The sequence below is a fragment of the Corapipo altera genome, unplaced genomic scaffold (assembly GCF_003945725.1).
Source record: "Corapipo altera isolate COAL_440 unplaced genomic scaffold, ASM394572v1 23, whole genome shotgun sequence".
Classification (NCBI taxonomy): Eukaryota; Metazoa; Chordata; class Aves; order Passeriformes; family Pipridae; genus Corapipo; species Corapipo altera.
In genome coordinates, this window is record NW_020884878.1 from 5,089,087 (window position 1) to 5,106,484 (window position 17,398).

General features: G+C 41.2%; 2 protein-coding genes across 5 annotated transcripts; one reads left to right on the plus strand and one right to left on the minus strand.

Moving 5' to 3' along the window:
• Nucleotides 1–4,353: 4,353 nt before the first annotated feature.
• Nucleotides 4,354–11,570, minus strand: APOPT1 (apoptogenic 1, mitochondrial). Of its 3 annotated transcripts, XM_027638148.1 has the most exons (5): nucleotides 11,424–11,570; nucleotides 10,275–10,472; nucleotides 9,177–9,240; nucleotides 7,181–7,271; nucleotides 4,354–4,610 (listed from the first exon to the last, which is right to left on the minus strand). In XM_027638148.1, the coding sequence occupies exons 1-5, from the start codon at nucleotides 11,568–11,570 to the stop codon at nucleotides 4,505–4,507; spliced, it is 606 nt and encodes a 201-aa protein (XP_027493949.1). In that variant the 3' UTR covers nucleotides 4,354–4,504. The 3 variants fall into 3 exon arrangements, with proteins under 3 accessions (XP_027493949.1, XP_027493950.1, XP_027493951.1); XM_027638149.1 differs by lacking the exons at nucleotides 9,177–9,240; nucleotides 11,424–11,570 and having other exon boundaries at nucleotides 4,354–5,002; nucleotides 10,275–10,876; XM_027638150.1 differs by lacking the exons at nucleotides 9,177–9,240; nucleotides 11,424–11,570 and having other exon boundaries at nucleotides 10,275–10,578.
• Nucleotides 11,571–11,667: 97 nt separating this feature from the next.
• Nucleotides 11,668–16,994, plus strand: BAG5 (BCL2 associated athanogene 5). Of its 2 annotated transcripts, none has more exons than XM_027638157.1 (2): nucleotides 11,668–11,758; nucleotides 12,321–16,994. In XM_027638157.1, exon 2 carries the CDS (start codon nucleotides 12,350–12,352, stop codon nucleotides 13,700–13,702), a length of 1,353 nt encoding a protein of 450 aa, XP_027493958.1. In that variant the 5' UTR covers nucleotides 11,668–11,758; nucleotides 12,321–12,349; the 3' UTR covers nucleotides 13,703–16,994. The 2 variants fall into 2 exon arrangements, with proteins under 2 accessions (XP_027493958.1, XP_027493959.1); XM_027638158.1 differs by lacking the exon at nucleotides 11,668–11,758 and adding an exon at nucleotides 11,884–11,921.
• Nucleotides 16,995–17,398: the final 404 nt, after the last annotated feature.

A 17,398-nucleotide genomic window follows, 5' to 3' on the forward strand; every position in this document is an offset into this window, starting at 1 on the left:
TACTGTTGCTTTATTATGCACTTACTGAGTGCATGAGACAGATTAAAAGGCACATACTGACACTACTAAATATTAAATACTGCTGTTCCTTCTGACAGGATTAGCTAAATACCTAAATGATAAGAACACTCCCCTGTATTTTTCCTATGCTCAAAAAATGTGCACAGAAAAGTCACTCTTTGATCTATTTCACTAGCTTCAGCTACTGTAGCAGGCCTTCATATATATAAAAAATTTATTTTTAGTAGTCTTTGGCAGCTCCTTAGTTTTCCTTTCATGTATAAAGGTTTTATGATCAATAATATCTGGAAGCTGCTGGCATTATTACAATTGCTCTGAGTCAAGAAAAAAACAAACCAAAAGCAATGCAACACTGGTGAAAAGGATAAGGCTTTTGTCTGTTCAGAAAATGTAATCATCTCAGTAAATGTATGTGGGTTTTGGTAATGAGACTCAATATTTCAGATGGATTATTTTTAATATCTTTTCACAGTGGCTTTATTAGATACTCTAAATCAGAGCTCAACACTTACCTAATAGATAAATACCTCAGTCCTTCCATAGGTTTTAGATGAAGGGACTCGGCACTCCACACAGAATCCTAATGAATTTGAAGGGGAAAATGGATAAAACCAGGCCTGCTAGAGATAAGCCTGGGGTCAACATGCCTGTGTTTGAGGGACAGTGTGCTGGGGAGGTCCTTCGGTCTGTTGTCTCAGGAGAGATAGGGGACAGAGATCCATGTGGCAGCAAAGCCACGAGGGATATTGATGTGTTAGAAACCATGGAAGTGCTTGAGAATGGGCCGTCCCCACGTGCTGAAAGACAAGATGACTGGCCTTGTTGAACTTGAGAGACGTGGAAGGAACTCAGGGAAAAAAGGAGAGTTTATAACATTTGGAAGTAGGGGCAGGCAATTAAGGAGGACTACAGGGATGACATGAGATTATGTAGGGAAACCTCCATCCCTTATTGGATGGGAGGAAAACATAGTAACAAGGGATGAGGAAAAGGCAGAGGTACTTAAGGCCTTCTTTGCCTCAGTCTTTAATGGCAAGACCAGTTGTTCTCCAGGTACCCAGCCCTCTAATCTGGAAGACAGGAATGGGGAGCAGAATGAAGCCCCCATAATCCAAGCGGGAATGGTCAGTGACCTGTTACACCACTTAAGACACACACTGGTCTATGGGGCCAGAGAGGCTCCACCCCAGGGTACTCAGGGAGCTGGTGGAAGTGCTCACTGAGCCACTTTCCATCATTTATCAGCAGTCCTGGCTAAATGGGGAGGTCTCAGTTGACTGGAGGTTGTCAAATGTGACACTCATCTACAGGGCCAGGAGGATCCAGGAAAACTACAAGCCTGTCAGCCTGACCTCAGTGCTGGGGAAAGTGATGGAGCAGATCATCTTGGGTGCCATCATGTGGCATGGGCAGGACAATCAGGGCATCAGACCCAGCCAGCACTGGGTTTATGAAAGGCAGGTCCTGCTTGACTGACCTGATTTCCTTCTGTGACAAGATGACCCACAGAGAACGAGGGAAATGTGGGTGTTGTCTACCTTAACTTCAGTAAAGCCTTTCACTCTGTTTCCCAGAGCATTCTCCTGGAGAAACTGGCTGCTCATGGCTCAGATGGGTGCATTGTTCACCAGGTAATAAACTGGCTGTTTGGCCAGGCCCAGGGAGTGGTGACAAATGGTGCCACATCTGGTTATCAGCTGTTCACTAATGGTGTTCCCCAGAGCTCAGTCTTGGGATCAGTCTTGTTTCATAACTTTATCATCGATCTGATGAGGGGATCGAGGGCACACTCAGTTTGCTGATGACACCAAACTGACCAGGAGTGTTGATCTGCTGGACTGCAGGAAGGCTCTGCAGAGGGATCTGGACAGCTTGGATCGATGGGCCAAGGCCAGTTGTCTGAGGTTCAACAAGGTGAAGTGCCAAGTCCTGCCCTTGGATCCCAACAACTACACAGCACTCCAGGCTGGGGGCAGAGTGGCTGGAAAGCTGCCCAGCAGAAAAGGACCTGGGGGTGCTGGTCAACAGCAGCCAAACATAAGTCAAGAGTGTGCCCAGGTGGCCAAGAAGGCCAATGACATCCTAGCTTGGATCAGAAATAGCGTGGCCAGTAGGATCAGGGCAGTGATTGTCCCCCTGTACTCAGCACTGTTGAGACAAGACACCTTGAGTGCTGCATCCAGTTTTGGGCCCCTCATGACAAGGATATTGAGGTGCTGGAGTGAGTCCAGAGAAGGGCAGTGGAGCTGGTGAAGAATCAGCACAGGTCCTGTAAGAAGCGGCTGAGGGAACTGGAGTTGTTTAGTCTGGAGAAAAGGAGGTTAAGGGGGACCTTATGGCTCCCTACAGCTGCCTGAAAGGAGGTTGTAGGGAAGTGAGAGTTGGTCTCTTCTGCCAAATAACAAGTGATAGAATGAGAGGAAACAGCTTCAAATTGTGCCAGGGGAAGTTTAGGTCAGGTAGTAGGAAAAATTTCTTCACCAAAAGGGTTGTCAGGCAGTGGAACAGGCTGCTCAGGGCAGTGCTTGAGTCACTGTCCTTGGAGGTATTTAAAAGATAAAGAATCTCACAGCAGAATCCTAGCATGATCCATTGTGTGCTCATATTGGTTTTAGGTGATCAATACTAAAATTACATGTTCAGAAAACAGTTTTAATTGTGATTTACGGAAGCACAATCCAAACCTTCCATCTGAATTCCCACAGCTCCCCCATGCCAAACAACACATATCTGCATGATGAGGCATATTAATTCAACTGACATCGAACAGTTTTTTCCTTGGATTAATTCTAGCAGGGAATCAATTTCCTGATCTGGTTCAGCAGGCAGACACAAAAATGTCTGTGTTAATGGAAGCGAGCAGCTCAGGAGATGAAAATGCTTTTGATTGACCTCTACCCACTTAAAGCATGTGAAACTACCTCAGGGATCTTATACACAGGCTGTCAGAACATATGGCCATTAACCACCTTTCTGGGGTATTTTCTTACAGTATCCATTGTTTTACATCAGAAATATTTATTAAAGTATGCATTCACATTATGGTCAAAGTTTATATGCTGTAAGATATGATTTACTGTAAAACCCCAAAGAATTACATTACATACTCACAGTAGTCTATTTTGAAAAGTTATTTTTCTAAAGGTGGAACACAACACTTACACAATTCAGTGACCACTTTAGCACCAATAATATCATCATTGTATGCAACAGTGAGATCCACTACTACATCATTAATATTTATTTCATCTTGCAAAGGAATTATTACAGTTGATACGACAGACAAAGCTCTTTTTGCTCCAGCTGAAAAAAGTCTGTGAATAAATCACGTCATGTTTAGATATGAAAAACAGGTCAATGACTACTGAGATGATGTTTCCAAAAGCAGAACCTTCCCTACAGCAAAGTTTTAGGAAAATACACTTCATCTGACAGCATACATTGTTTTTATCAGAATCCTCTTAGTAGGCAGTGGATAAAAAAAATCATTTAACTGTATAAAAGGGCAGAGGGAACATTCTGAGGAATGAAACTTTTAAATTACGAATACATGGCATAACACTTTAAGACTTCACTTGAACCAACATGCTTCCAAGTGATGTTACATACCTGGAGGCCAGAAAAATCACCCTCAGGTGAGTAGTTTTGAGTGCCTCAGAGAAACTGCTGAGAACAGCATCTTTTTTTGAAAGAAATGAACCAGGAGAAAGTAGTGCTTACCTGTAGTAATGTTGTTCTCCTTACAGCAGTTACCAGTTTCCTCTTCTACCAAGATTAAGTGGCTTGCAATGCATCTGCTTTATTGCTTGGCAACTAAAATCTTTACCAATTATAGGTTAGAGGAACTCTTCTCCAAGGAAGACACATTCCTTTTAATAAAAAAATGTATTTATGAAGATCCTACTGCATTAGTAATTTATAGGAAATCCTATCTTAAATCTTTACTAAAAATATCAAATAATCACACTGAAGAGAGCATTATTCAAAGTTGATTGCATATATGCTCACAAATCATACTTGTTCCTTCATTGATTTTGTATTACATATGGATTGCTACTGCCCCAGACAGGCAACTGCTGCAAAATAAGGCATTTTTGTCTTTATATACTAATATGGTTGGTGGAGACATCATTCTGTGACCAGAGTTCAGGAGAGCAGACTGAATCACATGTTATTTAGCAGCCATGGTTCTGTGGTAAAAATGTGACAGTCATTATTACCCATTCCATTTGATGTAAACGAGAAAGAGTTTTTAACAGTTTTCTTAGTTTTATTTTGATGGAGAAATATTTTATATTTTCTTGGAATAAAGGGTAAAGGAAATCTATGTAGTGATTATAAATTAAGACCAATATTGACTTTTATTGACATAGTTTAACAAACAGACTCAAGCAATTATTACATCATTCAGATTCTGAACATCACTATAAACAACATGTTTATACCAGGCCTAGCTAGTGTTGCATTCTTCACAGAGCTGTGATTAATGTTCTACATTTTTCTTTTTCCAACGAAGCCATCTCAGAGCTCTTGCCAGTGCTACTTGTCCCATGAGGAATGTGATCGTAAAATTACGTTTATACCAATCTCTAGGATTCCAAAGCCAAGAAAATAATCAGCACACAGAACAAGAACAGGAAAAGGGTACACAATTATATTAAAATATCCTTTGGCATTGACAAATGACAATTCAGTGATAACCTGCATTTTGTGTTCTTTGTGGCAACACTTTTTCTGCCTAATGGGAGTTAAATAACCTATGAAAAAGTCTATGTGTATATCCACATCCATGAATGGACAACAGGGTTCTAACTGTATTTGAAATCAGGTAAGATAAAGTAGTTAAACCATATCTCATGTCTCAAAAGTAAAGCTGATCACCAAACTATCTAGAATAACTTCCTGACAGTGCTGTGCAATGGCTAAGATTTGTTCGTAAGTGGATGAAGATACATGTGTTGAAAAGGGCATAGTTGGCCACCTGTGAGGGCAGGGAAAAATAAAATCAAATCACACTTCAAAGATTATTGTATAACCCAATACAGGAAACATTATCTTTCTACTGCAGTATCCTTTAAAGATGATGCCTTTAATATTGCTGGAGTTAGTCTTTACATCTTTAAATAATTTAATTTTTATGAAGCGTGCATGGCTTCTGGAACCAGTTCAAGTTATACACAGAATAGTCTGTATCAGCCCTTTTTAACCTCTGAGAACTTGCTTCAAATTCTTGCCCTTATTACAAAATAAAATAATATCAAAATTTCTTTCTAATTTCTAACAAGAACCCTGCCCCCATTTTGTAAAGTGCTGCACAAGCAGCAATAGAATACATAGAATCATAGAACTAGCAAGGAATATTAAACACTAGGATTTAGGTCTTCTCTTGAGATTTTTGTGGGAAATCTTGCATGTACAGATCTAACATAAGCCTGAGACACTAACCTCTCAGTAAGGACAGTAGCCAAATTCACACTGACAAGCAACACTGAGCTACCCCTTCAGATGTCATGTTAAATCAAAATATCATGCTAACATTGCAACTGTTTCTTTTCCCCTTTCATGCTTAATTTCCTATATCCTTCTTGAATTTTTTCCTAAACTAGACTGTATTTCCAGTCTAGGTACCCTGAACTAAATATTCAAGGCATCTATGCACAGTTATTGCTTCCACTTTATCTAAATTTTAGAAATTGCAACACTTTAGCTGCCACATTTTTCAGGCCAGCTGGCAATACTGCAAAAGAACATACAGCTAAATGCATAAACAGATTTTTATAACATGACCCCTCAAAATTAGAGTGCCAGTAAAAAGCTCTGCTGCTTTCAGGGTTGTGCAGTTCCACTTTGAAACTACAGTGATGCAGCTGACACTGCCTGATTTTACAAGGCAGCAACAAGGAAAATCACATTTAAGCACAAAGCCTGAATTCTCTCACCATGAGGATGGGACACTATCAAAAGGTCACTCCAACAATGGCAAATGGTGACCAGTACCAAGATAAACTACTTGCATTCCCATTTATCAGTTATAGGCAATTTGAACAACAATCCTTCCACTAAAAGCAATTTCTTACTTTCCATCTGTCGCTTCAGTTTATAGTGAGGTTGCCGCCCTGTCCCCCATGGGCAAGACAAGATGTCTGTATTTGTTTTAAATATTTTTTACAGTTAAATTGTTCTTATAGGGTAGTATTTTATGGTTTATGCATGATATACATAGGAAGAACCTTAAACCACAATTTGTTAGAGATCAGTTACAGTGACAGCAGAACTCTCACTAGCATTGCACCATTAGGAACCCAGTAACACTTGATACTTTTGAGCCCAATAACCTTTCAATTCAATACAGAGAGGAAACTGAAGTTGTGGTTTCATATTCAGTGGGCAGTACTACTGTGACTGGATTGAGTGCTGTCCTTCCTCATTTCTAGCCCTTTGTCAAGTGTTCACAGCTACTTGCAGGGTTATGTGTGTTCACAAGTAATTTTTCAGTCCTTTCAGATCCCCAACCCAGTTTATCAAGTTATTGTACAAACAGTAACGTTGAAACAATAAAACACAGATCTTGTGAAAAGGTGGATGTGGGTTTACTAAGGTATAGCTGAGGTTCTACACAGGATGAGTTCAGGCAATCAATTTACTAATGCCTTGCCACACAAAAAACCCTCAAACTCAAGGCTAATCACTTTCATTTTTACTATATGCTTGCAAAATGATAGAACCAAGAATATTAAATATTACTTCAACGAAACAATTTTCTTTCAAAATAAATCACATTTATTAGTCCTCATTTAACAGTCAACTAGAATCTGTTATACAGAAATTTCAACCAGTTTATTTGCATATTTATCAGTTTCAATTAGCAGCATGGAAAGACCCATGCCCTAAGATAAAAAAAATTGAGTGCCTGATCTTGTCTCTTTAAATCTCAGACACAAGCTTCATCTTTCCACTAAATAAACAATAAGCAGCAGCAGAACTCAAACGATAATGCAGATTTCTGTCAAATACTCATAATAGCGTAAAAAATTTCTAAAATTATAGTTTTAGGTGCTGTTTCACCAATTATGGGGAAAAATGTTCAAATTTTAAACTTGACCTTATCTTTCTCTTAGTCTGTAATGTATAATGGTCAACATAAATACCTTCTACATACCTGTTATACTGCATATGTTTTCTAAAATTTTTACTTAGAAAGTCCTTGTAAAAGTCAGCCATTTCTTCTGCATTCAGTGTTGCTTTTTGACCTAAAAATAAGTGTTTGTTTAACAAAGTCAAGGTAATTCTTTGGATTAAAACCCTGGGTTCAGATGCTCCTACAAGCTTCCTGTGTAACTCTGAATTTTATCTTCCAACTTTTCAAAACTTAGCTAGGGAACACAGCAGATTAAAAATACTGATATTTTTGAAGTTGACATAGTTCCTAAGCCCCTATTATTTATGGAAGTGATTATCAGCCCTTAGATGATTTAGGGAACTAGTGAACCCCTATGAAAAAGCCCATTTATCCTTTGAATAAAACTAATTTCTCACAGGGCTGTAAGTCTAAACAATACCAGTAAGAGCAATTACTTATTTAAATTTCCCCCCTTAAAGCAAATATTGAAAAAACACTATCCATAACTGATATGGTATTTTCAGATGTATGTTTTTTTTCTGTTACTGTTGATAAATTTCAAGTAACTTATACCAAAAAGTGTATGCTCTGAGATGTCAGACTTACAAACAATCTAGTGATTTGTGAAGAAGCAAATACAAAAGATGATTTTGAATGTGCCATTCATCAGCAGAACATAAAAGGAGGGAGAGGAAGACCTGTGGATACAGCACAGATGTGTAATCCTGAGAACCAACAAATATTCTCAACTCTACCAGACAATTCCCATACAAACGTTCTGGAACAAAATGTCCCTACAATGAGAGTCAAATGTGGATGTCCCAGAGAACATGAATATGGTGAGGGAGACGGAATTGTGATATTTGACTTGTTACAGTTTCAAAATGCATTTTAAGGCTCCTGAGACTGATCACAGAAGTGTAAATTATTGATTGGTTCTATTTGTCATTATTTACAAAACTAATATGTTACAATGGATTAACATACTATGGGATAAATTTGCTTTAAAACTATTTGAAGGCTGCCTTAGTAAAACCTATAATTTGTTACTGAATATTGGTATCAGCAGAATTGATTAATTATGTAGAACAGTAAATTTTGTTCCAACTGTTCATGTATATGGTTATTCCCTATTTTTAAATACACTCACAGCTGTGTAATAGATGCAAGCAGTCAATATAATTATATTTTTAAAAAAGGTACATGCTCACTCTTTTTTATCTCTAGGGTATAAAAACAAACCAAACATAAAATAGCAACATAAAAGAAGTGTTTTCAAAACAACACAGAACTTAATTAAAATTACTTCTCAACCATACACTGATCACCAGGATACAAACAAAAAAAAAAAAATGGTCTGTGATACACAGAACGTCAGAGCAGTTGCTTTACTAAACTCAAACAGATCATTATTCTATGAACAAAATGTTCAACCTCATACTACAATGGCCAATTCACTGTTATTATGAAGGCATTTTGTTTTCAGCTTCACATAATGAATTAGAGAGACAACTATTTTACAGCAACTGTGCTCAGGCAAAGACAGGCAGATAGCAGCTGCCATCTCCCCAGAAGCTGTCTTATTTCCCCTGAAGGAAAAATATTGTGTTCATTGTTTACACTACGGACCTGAAGGCAAAGATTGTGAATTTATCCACCCAATTGTAACATGCACTTGAGGCAAACACTCTATATGTTTGCCTCAGCCAGCTCACTGGGTTAGGAGGTGCAAAAGTAAAAAGCCCCTTCCTCCCTAGACTATAAAACTATTCTATTACTGAGCTAAGATTTCAGCACATCCCCTCCCGCTGCAGGGAAGGAATTAGGGGAAGAAGAATGCAACAGATGATCTGACCCCCACATGCACATCTCTGAAGAGCTCCTCTCTTCTTTTTTTATCATGCTCCTGAAAACACTTCTAAATCCTACCTGTAAGATTTAGTTTTGACAGGAGACAAAGAGCATAAACTAACAAAATTCAAAGTTAAGTGGAATTCAGAATGCATCCTAAACCTTAAACAAAGATCTCACTAACCTGTTTCATCTCTCATTTCCAGACCCTTGGCTTTCAGTCTTGAATAAATAAATTCTTCTTTTTCCTAAAACATGTTTTTCCACATTAGAATCTGATGTAGTCAGTCCTTGAAGTTAACCATTGTTTTTAATTACATAGCAATGTGGTGTTTAACACCCTCTGAAATAACTAGCAACAACTCATTATACGTGGAAGTGTCAACTAAACATTTTCCTCAATCCAGTGAGTTAGTTAAACCCGTAACTTTGTTACTTAGATCCTGCTCTCTGCAAGCCTCAATTAATTCATGCAAGCGGTCTACTGATACTTGTAAAACTTACTTGTGGAGTAAAGCTACAGCTGAGCTTCAGGACTGTTTGACAGGATTCAAACTTTCAATTTATAAGACAAACTGTGGAGATGTGCTGTACTGTGTAACTGAGTTTTTGAGCACAGAGAAAAACATACCACTAAAAAAATTAACATTACTTAGATGGCAGCACAATATTTGTGTGTTTTTCGAACTTAAAAAGCATTTCTGTGGAATTAAAAAAAAAAAAAAAAAACCAAGATTTTTGTCTGGGATCTTGGCAAGTTTTGGGAGGATATGATGTTCAAAGTTCATCACAAATGATGGTGAATTACTGAACTGTTACTGTGCTTCAAAAAAACCCCAGAGCATTGGTTAGGAGACGCTGAAATCAGGAAAGAAGACAGGGCACGATTGAAAAGTCCTCACTTTAGCACTGTTGGGGTGAAAGGGTGCATGTCCCTCTTTTAACTGTGGTGATTACACCTAATTTCTCTCACTTAGGACAGAAGAAGACAAGCTACAGAATCATTTTCAACAGCTGCTCTAGTCACAGCCAGGTCTTGCATGTCAGGCAGCTACAACTTTATACTTTCAGCACAAGACAGGATAAAAGGCAAACATTCTGGGATTTTTTTTAAAGAAATGAATGACAAAAAAAATTGTAATTTCTGCAAAGACACTGTTTTAAAAGAAACTGTATCAGTTACCAGCCACCAAGGGCAGGCAGAACCTCAGGGAGCCCACACCTCCCAGTTTCGGGTGTGCAGGCGGGCGCTGAGCGGCAGCGGGTGTTGTGTCGGGCTCACCTGTCGGAAGGCACAGTTGTGCCGTGCCCAGAAGTGCTGGTTGCAGGCCTGGGCCTCCTGCCGTGCCTCCCGCAGCCGCCGCTCCAGGGGCGACTCCTCGGGGGGCATGTAGAAGATGACGGGGCGCAGGTTGGAATGCTTGTCCGGGGGCCCGATCCAGTCGTTGTGGGAGTGCGCGGGGGGGCTGAAACCCAGGCCCTGGGAAATACAGACGGAATTCTGTTATGAGCACTTCGGCTCGTATCTTGATTTGAAATAAATCCCAAAACTCCACGCAACCTTTAAACATACAAGTATAATAAGTTCCGAAATTATGCACGTTCGTTTACTGTAACCAAGAACAATGAGATACATTTACAATTTACCTTTACTCAAAAATGCACTACAGAGAAGATACTTTTGACTCCGTTACCACAGACATGAATCACAGCATGTTTTTTTAAAAGCACCTTTTTTTTGTTTTCGTTTTTCTATCACTAACACTCCACTTCGTTAACATACGTGATGGCAAGAACTAGCATGCATGCAAGCTTTTTATGGCACTGATCTCTGAGTTCTGGTGACCAGTGACAGCACTTGAGGGAATGGCATGACGTGGTGCCAGGGGAGGTTTAGGCTGGATATTAGGAAAAGACTCTTCAACCAGAGGGTAGCTGGGCACTGGAACAGACTCCCCAGGGAAGTGGTCACAGCCCCAAGGCTGACAGAGCTCAAGGAGCTTTCGAACAACTCTCTTAGGCACATGGTGTGATTCTTGGAGCTGTCCTGTGAAGGGCCGCGAGTCAGACCTACATGATCCTTATGGGTTCGTTCCAACTCAGGTCGTTCTATGATTCTTAGTTTACCAAAGCCCGGCGCTGTTCCAGCATCCATGTGAGCACACACAGCGTGTACCTGCCCCGGACGGGTTCGGGCAGAGCTGTTACCCAACCGCCCCGTCACTCACGGCCCCGCCGGGCCACAACAAACCCCGGGGGCCTCGGCAAACACACCCGCGGCGAGAGGCCGCGGGGAACGCGGCTTTCTGTGAGGAACGCAGGACGCCCCCGCCCCACCAGCGCTCCCCGCCCGGGGCTCCGCGGGGGCGTCGGCCCCCGAGCCTTCCCCCGCGGCCCCCGCAGGAGCTGCCGCCCCCCCGTCCGGGTTTACCGCGCCGTCCGGCCGCTCCCCGCGCTCAGCCGCGCGGCCGCCGCCGGCGGAGCAGGAGAAGGAGCTGGAGGAGGAGGAGGAGGCGATGAGGAGGCGGCGGTGGCGGCGGCAGCAGCCGCCCGCCCGCAGCAGCGGCACGGCCGCCATGTCCCGGCGCTTTACGGCGGTGCCGCACGGGCGCTGCGGGCGGGGCGGGGCCGGGATGGGGCTGGTCCCGCCCCCGCCTCCGCCTCCCTCCGCGCGGCCGGGCCGGGCGGGGCTCGGGCGGTTCGCGGCGCTCGGCCCGTGGCGCAGAGCCGGGCCGGGCAGCGGGTCCTGGGCCGGGCGGCCGAAGGGTGAGTTGAGGCGGCGGGGCGGGGGCGCCGGGGACGAGCCTCCCGCAGGTGCCCCCGCGGCAGCCCGTTGTCATTTGCCCGCCCCGCCGGGCCCCGCCGCGGGGGAGGCGGGAGGTGGCGGCCGTGGAGGGGCCGCGGGCGGCGGGTGCTGAAGGGGAGCGAGGTGAGTGCGGGGAAGGCGGCGCTGCCCCGGGGTTGTGGCACAACCGCTGTTTTCCGCTCAGCCGCTGTTCTCCCCTTCCCCTCCGGGTTCTCCCTTGGGCTGCGGGTGTCCTGTTTGTTCTGCTGTGGCTTCAGCTGCAGAGCAGGTGGGGAAGGGAGGGCTGAAGGCTGTGGGTGAGTGCCGAGTGCTTGAGTGCAACTCAAGCATCACCCCTGCGGCCCGACTGGGAGATAGGTGTAAAAAAATTAGAGAAAGGGCGGTGAAGTATCAGCCAAGTGGTTTATGCCTATTGCTAGAGATTTTTAAAATAGCTTCAGTGCTGAAGTGCTTCAGGAAGTGAAAGTTGCGACCTGTGCTTGCGTAGCACTTAAGCAAGTCTTGTTCTCCTTTGCCTTACAGTTCATCTGAAACTGGACGAGAGAAGAGGAATGGATATGGGTAACCAACACCCATCCATAAAACGGTTGCATGAAATACAGAAAGAAGTCAAAGAGATTGAACAGCAAGTGGCTGTCTTCAGTGGTCTGTCTACCGACCGAGACTACAAGAAATTGGAAAGGAGCCTTACTAAACAGCTCTTTGAAATAGATTCTGTAGACACGGAAGGGAAGGGTGATATCCAGCAAGCCAGAAAGCGAGCTGCCCAGGAAACAGAGAGGCTGCTGAAGGAACTGGAACAAAATGCAAACCATCCGCGCAGACTGGAAATAGAGTCCATATTCAAGGAGGCACAGTCTCTTGTGGAACGCGAGATCACGCCTTTTTACAAAGGAGGAAACTGTATTAGTGACGAATTTGAAGAAGGAATCCAGGACATTGTGTTGAGGCTTACCCAGGTGAAAACTGGAGGGAAAGTTTCTTTACGCAAAGCAAGGTATCGCACTCTGACAAAAGTATGTGCTGTTCAGGAGATTATAGAAAATGGTATGAAGCAACAGCTGTCCCTGCCACTCTCTAATGATGCACATCCTTCTGTCGCCAAAATTAACTCTGTAATGTGTGATGTGAACAAAGCAAGAGGAACTCTTATTGCTCTTCTGATGGGAGTGAGCAGGAATGACACCTGCAGGCACCTGTCCTGTGTGCTTACAGGCCTTATTGCTGATTTGGATGCTTTGGATGTCTGTGGTCGCACAGAAATCAGAAATTACAGAAAGGAAGTAGTAGAAGAGATCAATAAATTGCAGAAATACCTGGACTTGGAAGAGGAAGCAAATTCTACTCACGCTTATGATTTGGCACAAAATCAGTCCATTCTAAAAATAGAAGAGATCCGCAAGAAGATGAAGGAAGTTAATTCTTTACTTTTAAAAACAGAGAATGCTTCTGATTTGTATTTGGGATCCAAAGCAGAATTGCAGGGATTGATTGCCCACCTAGATGAGGTGAGTGCTGGAAAAAATCCCTGTATTAGAGAGGCCAGGAGAAGAGCAGTAATTGAAGTTCAAACTCTTATAACATATATTGATTTGAAGGAAGCACTGGAGAAAAGGCAAATGTATCCAGAGCAAACTGCTGCCGAACATCAGTCTCATAAAGCAGTTTGGACTGTTCTTGGAAACTTGTCTCAAATTCAGCAAGAGGTGATTTCATTTGATGGAAACAGAACGGATAAAAACTACATGAGATTGGAAGAACTTCTTACAAAACAGCTTCTGGCCCTGGATGCTGTTGATCCACAAGGTGACGAGCGGTGTAAGGCTGCCAGGAAGCAGGCAGTAAAGCTTGCACAGAATATTCTTTACTACCTGGACATGAAAACAGATGAATGGGAATACTGAAACAGCCACGGCCTGACACAGAAGAACACTTTTTCCTCTGGCACTTTATGCAGATCATTGGCAGCACATAATAAAGTGGTGTGTTCTGTGCTTGCTGAAATCACGGAGATTGCATAAGCAGTTGACTTGGCTATATGTCTGCTATCCCACGCAGTCACCCACTTGCCATGGCAACTGTCAGTACACCATCAGCAATTCTGGTCACTGCTATAAGCAAAGAAGTGCAATTCTCTGAAGGAATAGCTTAATACTTGAACAAATGGCTTTTTTTCTTTCTTTCTTTTTTTCTCTCCTGTTTTTGTTTCAATAGCCTTGTGCAATGTTCAGTGAATGCAGATTTTTCAAAGACACAGAAACTTCTTTATGGTATAATACTGGCAAAATTATTTAAAGAGACTGGACGTGAAAATTAGTATTCAAGCATGAGGCTTCATCCAGCAACTTCACAGCAGTCTGGATATACTCTTAATGTGCTGTTACAACAGAAAGTATTAAGGGCAAAAAGCCTGCTGGCTTCTGGATTGTACTTGATTTATTCCATCCATCACACCGTCTAGATTTCTCAGTTAATGGAGCTGTAATGCCAACTGCAAATGAGCATTTACATAGGCAAAGCCAATTATGTCAATTTTTTATAATACCTGAGCCCTTTGATTTGCAAAAACATGTCTTTTGTTGGTGGAAACTCTTTCAAGTCATTGCTTTAAGGTACTGAGACTTGGAGAGGAAAATCTGTGCGTTTATACCAAACAGATAAAGGGGATTTCGAGGATTTCAAACTGCCATCCATAAACCCTTGAAAACTGCACTGAACTTTATTTAGTGGCTGCTTAGGTGTCTTTTAAAACTCTGCTGTTGCATCTGGTTTTCACATTTGGTGAAAACAAACAGAATTCACTTTGAAGTGAAATGCGCATTTTGGAATTATTTTTGTAAAATTAGGTAGCTAGCTATAAAGATGTCCTAATGATGTAAATGTGTGATACATGGTCAGGTGTGGCTTCAAGAATGTCTCGGAAAAGACTTGTGGCAAATGTCTCTCCTTGCAACTCATCACTTAATTGTTTTATTATCTTCATAAATAAGCTTGCTTGTACAATTGTATGCACCTACCTTTTTGTTTGTGGCTGCTAGTGCCAATCACATTTCTACTATGGCATGTTTTTTGGCATTTTATGAGAGCATGGCATTAAAACGAATTAATTATAAAGATATATTCAATTATGGATAATTTGCACTCAGCTCTTTCATGATGAACTAAGGAATTACTGTTCTATAGATGATGATTTGCACCACTTTAAGGAGTAAAAACCATTTCAGATGTTAAATATTTTTAAGATCTATTTTTGACTGATTAGAGAATACAGTACTGCCTGTGAGAGACAAGTGCCTTTATGACACTGCTAACTTGCACCGTCATATGTAGATATAGGAACTGTTTACTGGCAGCTTGTTACGTTTGTAATCTTTGCAAGCTGGATTTTTCACATATATATCTAATTCTACTATAGGATATGTCAAATTAACATGATAGAATAGGTGACAGTTGTCCTGTAGAGTCCCGAGAATGAGTATCAGATTTGGGAAATATGGATTCTCCTTAAAAACTAAAGCATTGATGTAGAGGTGGGGGACTTTGGGCAGGTCTTCTATGCCTGTTGCTCCAAGAAGAATATGTTCTGTAATATACTATGAGATGTTGATTGAAGGCTGCATACCTTCAGAGTGTGAATAGATTTTGTTTGTGATTGTACAGGTGTTTGCTTTGCAAATCTGCTTGCCAAAACTGATCTAATTGAGTGCAGTGCCTAAGGCACAATTTGGCAATGACAGAATGTTTGTTGGAGGATTCTTTCTGCTCCTTCAGAGACACAACCCCATTGAATTTATCTTTCTTTCACCAAAAAGAAATTTCCCCTGGTTAAAATTCCAATCTGTATTTGAGTACTGTGTGGCTAACACAGAACATTAATAGTGTTATACACCTGAATTATTTTACTCATTTCAACCTTTCTACATGTTTGAACTGCAACTTCAGATTTGCACTTACAGTTTTAGGAAAGATAAGATTTTGATAGCATAATGATATTATTAATTTTTCTTTAGTATTACTGTCAGGTCTGCAGTGATTACTTGTAGTTTGTTTAAACAATTTGGTGTCTGTGTTCTCCGGAGGTTACGTGTAGTTTTATAAGTGTTTGAGCCTCTTACGTAAAGATGAATAAGTATAGTTATCAGATCTGTTCTACTTTAAATTTGTCTTTTAGCTTTTCTGAATGAATTATTACGCCTGCATCTCTAGGAAGGCAAATGTGTAAGGTTAGTGTAATTTTGACTGAGTTCAGTTGCAAGGTATTATGTGGATTAAGCTTTTTTTCCATTGTTCTGTAATCTAATAAATTGACTATTTAAATTTTATGGTAAAATCCTCATCTGGAATGGGATTAATTCACAGTTTTTGCATGAATGAAAGTAATAAAATAAATGTACTTAACCAAAAAAAAAAAGGAAAAAGAAATACACAGATTTCTCAAAAATTTGCTTCTATGCTGAAGAATGTAATTTCTCTGGTTTTTTATATCCAAAGATCGAGAGACTTACAACTTTTCTTTCTGATACAGCAGGCTGAAATAATCAGCAAAATGTAAATGGACCAAATGGCAAAAGCCTGCGTTTTAGTACTATACTGAAATAGAATAACTTTTCTTTGTGCTGTGTTATTTACCTTAGAGGAAAATAATCGATTGGACATTTGGGGGAGAGGTAATCCTGCATCGTGATTCCTATTTGTTAATTGAATTTCTTTTTAAACTAATTTTCTTTAGTTATTTCAGTGTTTATTTTTGTTCTTTGCCACTCAGAGTGGTTTTTGTGTGATACCGGTTTGGAAGAGGTTTTTGTTAAGTACAATTCCTACCTTTTCAATTTTACAGAAATCGATGTACGTACTCTTAATGGTGTATATGTCTTCAGTTATTGCTGTGTAGGATATGGCATTTGTATATACAGATTCAAGATTAAATATTGCAGTGTTACATTCTTGATTATTAATACAAATACATTACTACTTTTGCTAGGTATTCATTTGAATGTTATGCCCTGATGCCTTTCTCTATTTATGTTTGAATGTGAGTTATCAGAATGTAAATGATTTTTGTCCTAGAGAAAGTGTTTTTATTAAACATGCAGACATAAAGCTCTCTTCTTTCTCCTCTTCTTTAAAAGTCTGCTTTTTCACTGCTGTAATTATGAAAATAAAGTTCTTTGTGTGGAAACCACTCCTACTTGGTAAGTCTGTTGCCTTTTGGTTTTCTCTGCGTTCAACCTTGAGTTAACATCACATCAGTCGTTGCTTGCATTCCTTCTTCACTGGCAGCTTTGCGTCCTCCCAGGTTCCAGTTGGGTGATCACTGCAGGAATGCTGGTGGCTGTGTTAACATCTCGCCGCTTTCCTGCTGGAGGATGCCGCCGGAACAGATGAGCTGGCAAAACGGATGGCGTTGAGTCTCTTCGCGCAAAGTCAGTGTGGATTCCAGAACCTCTAGCAGGAGTTTAGCTAATCTGGTTTTCAACTGTGCAGATGAGGCAGGTTCCCTGATTGTTCTGGTGGCTCGGTGTGTTTTTTCGAGTCGCAGTGAGCCACGTTATCGGCTCGCTGCTGATGGAAATCAGGAATTCTGTTTCTACCCAGAAAGC

Excerpts from the sequence above, each read along its gene's own strand:
- APOPT1 (XM_027638148.1), bottom strand. The coding sequence starts at position 11,570 with ATGGCGGCCGTGCCGCTGCTGCGGGCGGGCGGCTGCTGCCGCCGCCAC. Across the intron at positions 9,241-10,274 it reads ACAACTGTGCCTTCCGACAG|GAAAAAGAAGAATTTATTTA; the intron begins GTGAGCCCGACA and ends AACATGTTTTAG. Across the intron at positions 7,272-9,176 it reads GGAAATGAGAGATGAAACAG|GTCAAAAAGCAACACTGAAT; the intron begins GTTAGTGAGATC and ends ACTTATTTTTAG.
- BAG5 (XM_027638157.1), top strand. The coding sequence starts at position 12,350 with ATGGATATGGGTAACCAACACCCATCCATAAAACGGTTGCATGAAATA.